This window comes from Drosophila ananassae, chromosome 2R, assembly GCF_017639315.1.
Source record: "Drosophila ananassae strain 14024-0371.13 chromosome 2R, ASM1763931v2, whole genome shotgun sequence".
In the NCBI taxonomy this organism is placed as follows: domain Eukaryota; kingdom Metazoa; phylum Arthropoda; class Insecta; order Diptera; family Drosophilidae; genus Drosophila; species Drosophila ananassae.
Genome location: NC_057928.1, coordinates 22,001,382 through 22,008,323, shown reverse-complemented (window position 1 = coordinate 22,008,323; position 6,942 = coordinate 22,001,382). Strand labels below are relative to the sequence as shown.

Genomic DNA, 6,942 nt, shown 5'->3' with positions numbered 1-6,942 from the left:
AGCTAGGGAATCGGATGATTTTTGGCAAAGTTATAGCCTTGGCAGTGGGTCATTTTGGGCACTCCTGCGATTTGCTACATTTTGAAGAGGATCCCCAGGAAATTTGACAAAAAATCTAAAAAAAAATAGTTTCCCAGATTTTGATGCAGATTGACGGAGAATCGATCTACAAATCGTTTAAGGTATTCCGCTAGAGAAAACGATGATTTTTGGCAAAGTTATAGCCTTGGCAGTGGGTCATATTGGGCACTCCTGCGTTGGTGAAAAAAAAGGTGAAAAAATATCTGTGAATTTATGTGCACGCACGGCGGAAAGAATGACAGGGGGGATAACGGGGATGGGAAAGGGGAATGCAACACGATATGTCCCTAGGCCATTAATGGTGCACAGAGCTGCTGCCTGCATTCCGATTTCCGAGAAACCGGAAACGGAAGCCAAAAGCTGAAGCCCGACGCCATTTCGGCGCAAAGCCCTGCCGCCTGGTAGCAAACACGTACCCCAGCAGCATTTGCAGCTTCCTCGATTTGGCCATAAAAACACCAACAGCATCCTTAAGTGCATTTATTCAAGGTTGTGTGATGGTGTAGGAGCGAAAGACATGAATATATGTATATCTAAATGGATTTTCTGGGCGACATCAACATCGCTTGGCGTCTACATCCTCATCGCTATCCGCATCCGCCACTTCATTCTCTAGCGTTGACATTAATTGCATAAGTGCAATCAATGCCACAGAGGCTAAGAAAAATGTCATAAATGTTCTCGGGCTTGGCAGCTTCAAGGGGAATTTTTACTCCCCAAACAAGAAGCCAGAAGAACCAGACTGCAATTCTCAATCCGCAATGGCAATTTCCGCTTTGCCGTCAATTAAAGGATATTATAAAATAAATTTATCTCCATCTGAAGACATTAATATGATTTATTTGATATTTCCACTGGATACATTTTGTAAGTGTTTTACATTTGAAGTAAAATGTTTTTTTTTCATAAAAATTTCCTCAAATAATTATTGTGAGTTTTGTTAGAAAAAGGAACCACGTTTAAATATTGGGGTAAATTGTAAACGCAAGTCAATTAATAATTTATAATGAATGAAAAATGTATATGTGTAGAGAATGAAAGTATGTTTAAACATACTTATGAATAAATAGTTGGCACTTCTTAACGGCAATACGGTTTCCCCACCAAAAATTGTAACCGGAAACGTCATTTCCATTCATATAGACATATTCGCCCAATAAGTTGCTGAAAATATTGAATATAATAATCTCAATTTTTAAATAAAATTTCATTAAAAATTACCAGTGTGGTTCATCCTGGTAGCCCCACCATTTATATGTCTTATTTGCTGAACGATAATTTACAATCCGTTGTCTCTCGTGCGGTCGAAGGCAATCGCCGGCGTTGCCCGTGTAGGTTCCCAAAGATCTAATCGGATATCCTTCGTCATACGATCCAACAACAAAGTTATCATATCGGGCAATGCCTTTCCAGGAATCCCTACCCTCAATGGAAACGCAAAGTCGGCAGCGGAAACTATTGGTAATTTGATGCAGTTTATTAAAACCGATCCAATATTCTCCATCGAGGTTTCCACAACTATTAAATTGTATGTTGTTGTTGTAGTCGAAACTCACAGTACCATTATAGCGAAGAAGCACGAGAATCGAATCGAAAATGGGCCGAGTTAAATTCAAAGCTCCGCTGATCAATATTGTATTTGGGTTATCAAATTTGAAATCGCCCGACGTCACTCCTAGGGCCATTTCCAAACCTTCATGCAATTTTTCAATTTCATGCTTCTTGTATGTGATCTCACGCCTATGCTGCTTCAAAACGGTAATTTGAGCTTCAATCTTCTTATCTTTTTCTATAAGCTCGGAATTTTTATCTTTGATCTGCTCCTGTAGCTTAGTGAGCTCTGATTGAAGTTTCTTATTCTTCTCTTTTTCCCGACGAGAGTCGAGCAGCGAACGATCGTATAAACGATAAATTTCATCCAATTCCTTTTTCTGAAGCATATTTGCTCCAGTCAGCAGTTTGACGGATAGGTCATTGGATCTGGAAATTCTAGAACTTTCCTCTCTGAAACCCTTAACTGACGACTTAAGGAAGTCGATGTACTCATCCTTGTCGCCCAATTCTTTGGCAGATAAAGTTTGAACCTTTTGAAGCTTTGCCACTTCGGATTCCATTTCCCGCAAATGCTTCAAAAGCCTTATATGTTCGGGACTACGGCGCACGTGATTCGGTTTGAATTGTGAAGGGTTCAAGAGCTGCAAGCAATTATATATATTTATTTAATAGAATATCTTTATGTAGTTAGACGCTTACCGATCTTATGAATGTCTTATTTCCAGTCCCACTTTTTATTTTCACAATTCTACCCATTTTTTTCAATATTAATATTGGAGAAGACACGTGTCAGAGGAGACTTTTCATGAAAAGGAAAATTGGTGCTGCCAGCCTGTTTATTTTCTTTTTTGGCGCAGCCAGACAGCAAAAGAAATTCAGGTAACACTAAGCTTTTTGAAAAGAGGTTATACACGATTTTTAGGTTATTAATAAATTTAATAAAAATTACGATTTAAAAAGCATGTATTCATATACATCTTCATCTTAAATTTGATTTCATAATATATGGGGTATACCTTTTTATTTTTTAGAATGGAGATCCACGTTATGGGAATAGGTGTGGCCATGATTTCATTTCAATGTTGCAATTTTAGCCATTTTATAAAAGCTAACACCTTTCTAAAACTGTATTTCCTTGAAGAGGGTATTACAGTTTTGGTAAAAAGGCGACTTATTCGACCCAATAGTGCATGGAAAGACAATAAGCCCCACATCGATGACTATACATATATCAGCCAATTTCCATTCGATTCTTGGGCGGAATACCTTACATCATGGTATAAGTACTATGGTATAAGTACTCTATGCCTACCATTGTTCACACTATTATTTATCCACACTATTAGTATGGCCCTCCCAAAAATCATTTATTTTCTGACGAAAACGAGTGATAGTACAGTAAAATAATAAAAGATAGTATGCTGCCAATATTGTCAATTTTTTTTCAAACAAATCATGACAAAATTAAAAAATTACATAAAATTCTATAATCGTTTCCCAGTTTGAGCATCATCATTATGGCATCAGCAGATAGAACCCTGTCGAAGGACAATATTGTCCGATCGTGGTGCTGAAAAGAGGAATTTTGTTTAAAGCTTGAAAAATTAAATGTTTGCGTTTTAAACTCACCATAGCCCACAATCTAGTGCATAAGTTATTTTCGCAGAAGCAGTTGCAACAAAAAAAATAGCAATTTATTGATTTGAATTGGCTTGCAGACTGGCCAACATTGCTTTTAGCATTGCATTTTCAGAAACTAGTTCCCCGTTGCGCTTCTTTTGAGTATTCATTTGGGTGTGCAACTCAGTTAAGGCCATTTTCAGTTGATTACTTTTTTCCTGAAGAAGCTTGATGTGCAGGTCATGAGACTTACTTACTCTTGAGCCTGATTCCTTATAGGTTAAAATGGACTCCTTAAGAGAATTGATCAGTTCCTCCTTGTAACTTAGTTTCTTGGTCATGTAGGACAGTTCCTTCTTCAGTTCTTCGATTTCATCGTCCTTGCTCATTTTTTTATGAACATTTTCCTGAAAACACGAGGTTGCATTATGCACCACACTTAAAACACCTAAAACCTTAAATTTAATTGAACTTACCGCACAATTTTCATTTTTTTGATTCATAATTAATAGAAAAGACCAACAGAATTAAAACTTGCGGAAAATAAAGTAATGAATTAAAGATTTCTTCAGAGAAAAAGACTGATGAAGAGAAGATGGTGCTGCCAACTTTGTAAATTGTCAAGTTTTCGTAGCGTTGCCAGAAGACAGTTTCTTAATCAACCTAAATAAGCTTTTTTCGATTTATGAGTTTTCTGTTATCTTTTTCATTCAATAAATTTAACTTATTTTTCTTTTTTAAATACTAATATGCCTTGAAAGCCTTTGATTGTTTCAAACTCTATAGTCAAAGCAATTTCAGCAAATTCCCAGCCCTAATTTCACCAAGAAGAGCCACCTAATCGCTTGTCATAACCGCAAAACCGAATCGAGAACTCAATTGCTTTGAGTTCAACAGCATTCCCGTTAAACCCTTGGCTTCATACGTGTATTACACGTAGAGTAATTAAAATTAAATACCAAATAATGCCCATAATGCCCCAAGCAAGCTTTAATAACACGGACAAAAATGTAATATCGATAACTAACAATCTAAATCCAACATTTTTTGAATATGTATTCTTATTTTATTTGTTTTAGAAATAATTTGTGTAGAAATTTGATAGAATTCAGATAACTGATACTTCTGTTCATTAAAAGCTTCCAATATTATTATCTATAAAGGTTTTAATATTTTTAGATATTTGGAAATATATTTTTGAGTGCAAATTGGGTCGAAGTGGCACACCCATTGTTTGATGCCACCACAGGAATGTGGTACTTTGTGCTGGCTTGGCACTGGCTTAGTCCTCGCTGTTTGTCATATACCGCTAATATTGCCGAGCCGGTGGCTGTGGCTTAACATTCAATATAATCCGAGTGTGCACGGCAAATGTCAAGGAGCCGTAGACATACTCGTACATAGCCAAAGTCATATCCCGTATCGCAGCTTGCACTTAATTGCCGGGGCGAACAAGAGCACAACATTTCAATATCGCCCCAGACATGGAAATGTTATTAAGCCCATGCATTTTACATTAGAAGGATAGGCGGGAGTTGCAGGACCCGCCTCCCATTCGCAATTAGTGAGACATGCTGGGGCACTTGGCATTTAGTACACGTGCCTCTTAATTGGCATCTAATCCGTCAGGAGCATTAAATATGCAAATTTAAAGTGCATCAATTTTGATGCATTCAAAATTCTACTCGAAGCATCAAAAACGAAAGCGGTTTAAATATTCCAGAGGCTGTTACCTTATGCAACTAAAAAGATTTTATTTATTTAACTTTACACCACAACGAACTGGAAAAGTTGGTCTTCACATGATGTGAATTATGCTGGATTTATTTTCATATTTATTGCAACAAAATTATAAGCTAACATTCTTTACCTTTAGCTGTAACAAAAATAAGCACGGACCTTGCACAGTAAATATTGCAAATATGGGTTTAAAAAAAGTCGAAGTATAGTCTACATCTAAATCTGATGAATGCTTCTGATACTACGGTAAGGAGGTAATTAAGGTAATTACCTATGAGGATGAAAAAAAAATACGCGAAGTACAATAACTTTGATGTGGATGGCAAGGATAATGGATACAAATTAAGTAGTAACGAGGGAAACTTTAAGCCGTTTTTTTAATAAGAAAACCTTTTATCTACTTATAAAATATATATTTAAAAAAAATACATAATTCAACAATTTAACATACCATGTGTACCCGCTCAAGTACAATATCCGAAAAAAATGTATTTTATATTATTTTTGCAATTTGATTGCTTGTTATTTTTAGCCTCTCACCGCACCGGGATAAGCCTCATCCTGGAGAGCTAATATACTTCCAGTCAGTCCAGGCGGAGTCGCACACAAGGACACCATTGCGTGCCGCTGTATGCATCATGCGTCAATATTAAATTAAAGCGATAACAAATTGTAATTACGCAGCATGTGGCGCAGCGCAGGAAACGCTTCTCGCCCCATTGCTCCGTACCAAAATCCGTAGAATCGCGTACTCGGGGCTAATGGAGTTTCGGCCTGGTGTAGTGTGGGGAGGGGGACCCGGACCGCAGTGCGTCACATAAATATCCAAATTGACATAAATTAGTGGAGATTGAAAAAAGCGCCATGGCCTGGGGGAACAGTGGAAGGGCCATCAGCAAAGTGGCAGCCCATGGCCATTGGCTTTTCTTTGTCTTTGTCCTGGTTATAAATGTCCTTTTCATGGCCGTGGCCCATTGGAGTCGTGTAAAGCTGTCGACCGGCATTAAATACTCGTATGCTTACCCGTTCACAACGCCTGTCCGTCCAATGGCATAAATAAGAGCCCAAATAAGGTCAACAGATAAATTTCAATTTGATTGCCTCGAAGCACGTCAGGTGGCTGTAAGGAAGCAACCAGTTGCTGTTGATCCTTGGAATGCTGGATAAAGTATCTAATATTAATTATTTTCAAGAAAATACAGCACACTTGACTACTTGAACGTTTCTTTCTCCAAAAAGTAATTATTATGTTGGAAGACTTTTTATTTAAATCACGTTTCTCTAGTCTAGAATATATCTCGATTTTCAACTCTTGGCATGTGTTGTGGATTTATGGCTTAAAATTGAAATGGGGCGTGTTCTCGTGAGTTTTGTAAGCTATGCAAATGTGTCCTGGCCCCGGGACTTCGGATCTAGATCGGGGCTTGACAAGTCGCTTAAGGCGTATTTAAATTGCAAACAAATATTTGCCCTCTAAGTGCTATTTTGGCAGGGCCCAGGCATTGGAAGTGGCTTTCGGTTGGTCCCTAAGCCGCCGATAACATTTTAACAAGCTCAAAATGTTTTCTAAGTACGAAATGAAATATTTGCCAGGCAAAAGAACTTAAATTGAAAAGGTCTTTGTTCCAAAGTTCAGGGTTCCCTTATCCCACCACCTACCCAACGAACAAAATATTAAAACTCAAACATTGTCAACAAATCGAATTTAATTTTCGTCGTGCCATTGCCAAGGTGTTTCCAATTATTTATGGCACTGGGCGAAAGATTTCGAATGTCCTTAAAAAAAATACAGGGCATGACATGAGAGGTGAGTGTATAACCTACAGTGCGTTGTGAAGGATATTCTTCGCAGACTTTAAAGATTGTGTGATGAGTAATTATGAATAAAAAACAACTACCAGCCTATATAATATATTTTACTTTTAACCAATACTCTAATAGAATTAC

The 6,942-nt window shown here is 37.5% G+C and overlaps 2 protein-coding genes across 3 annotated transcripts; both read right to left on the bottom strand.

Annotated features, from left to right (window-relative positions):
• Positions 1-907: 907 nt before the first annotated feature.
• LOC6507215 (angiopoietin-4) lies at positions 908-2,483 on the bottom strand. Of its 2 annotated transcripts, XM_001956417.4 has the most exons (4): positions 2,335-2,483; positions 1,654-2,276; positions 1,303-1,518; positions 908-1,245 (listed from the first exon to the last, which is right to left on the bottom strand). In XM_001956417.4, exons 1-4 carry the CDS (start codon positions 2,389-2,391, stop codon positions 1,128-1,130), a joined length of 1,014 nt encoding a protein of 337 aa, XP_001956453.2. In that variant the 5' UTR covers positions 2,392-2,483; the 3' UTR covers positions 908-1,127. The 2 variants fall into 2 exon arrangements, with proteins under 2 accessions (XP_001956453.2, XP_032310367.1); XM_032454476.2 differs by having other exon boundaries at positions 1,303-2,276.
• A 571-nt stretch (positions 2,484-3,054) lies between these two features.
• Positions 3,055-3,885, bottom strand: LOC26513830. Its single transcript, XM_014910051.3, has 3 exons — positions 3,732-3,885; positions 3,265-3,662; positions 3,055-3,205 (listed from the first exon to the last, which is right to left on the bottom strand). The coding sequence occupies exons 1-2, from the start codon at positions 3,756-3,758 to the stop codon at positions 3,330-3,332; spliced, it is 360 nt and encodes a 119-aa protein (XP_014765537.1). The 5' UTR covers positions 3,759-3,885; the 3' UTR covers positions 3,055-3,205; positions 3,265-3,329.
• Positions 3,886-6,942: the final 3,057 nt, after the last annotated feature.

Excerpts from the sequence above, each read along its gene's own strand:
- LOC26513830 (XM_014910051.3), bottom strand. The coding sequence starts at position 3,758 with ATGAATCAAAAAAATGAAAATTGTGCG. Across the intron at positions 3,663-3,731 it reads AAAAAAATGAAAATTGTGCG|GAAAATGTTCATAAAAAAAT; the intron begins GTAAGTTCAATT and ends TCGTGTTTTCAG.
- LOC6507215 (XM_032454476.2), bottom strand. The coding sequence starts at position 2,391 with ATGGGTAGAATTGTGAAAATAAAAAGTGGGACTGGAAATAAGACATTC. Across the intron at positions 2,277-2,334 it reads ATAAGACATTCATAAGATCG|CTCTTGAACCCTTCACAATT; the intron begins GTAAGCGTCTAA and ends AATTGCTTGCAG. Across the intron at positions 1,246-1,302 it reads TACCAGGATGAACCACACTG|CAACTTATTGGGCGAATATG; the intron begins GTAATTTTTAAT and ends CAATATTTTCAG.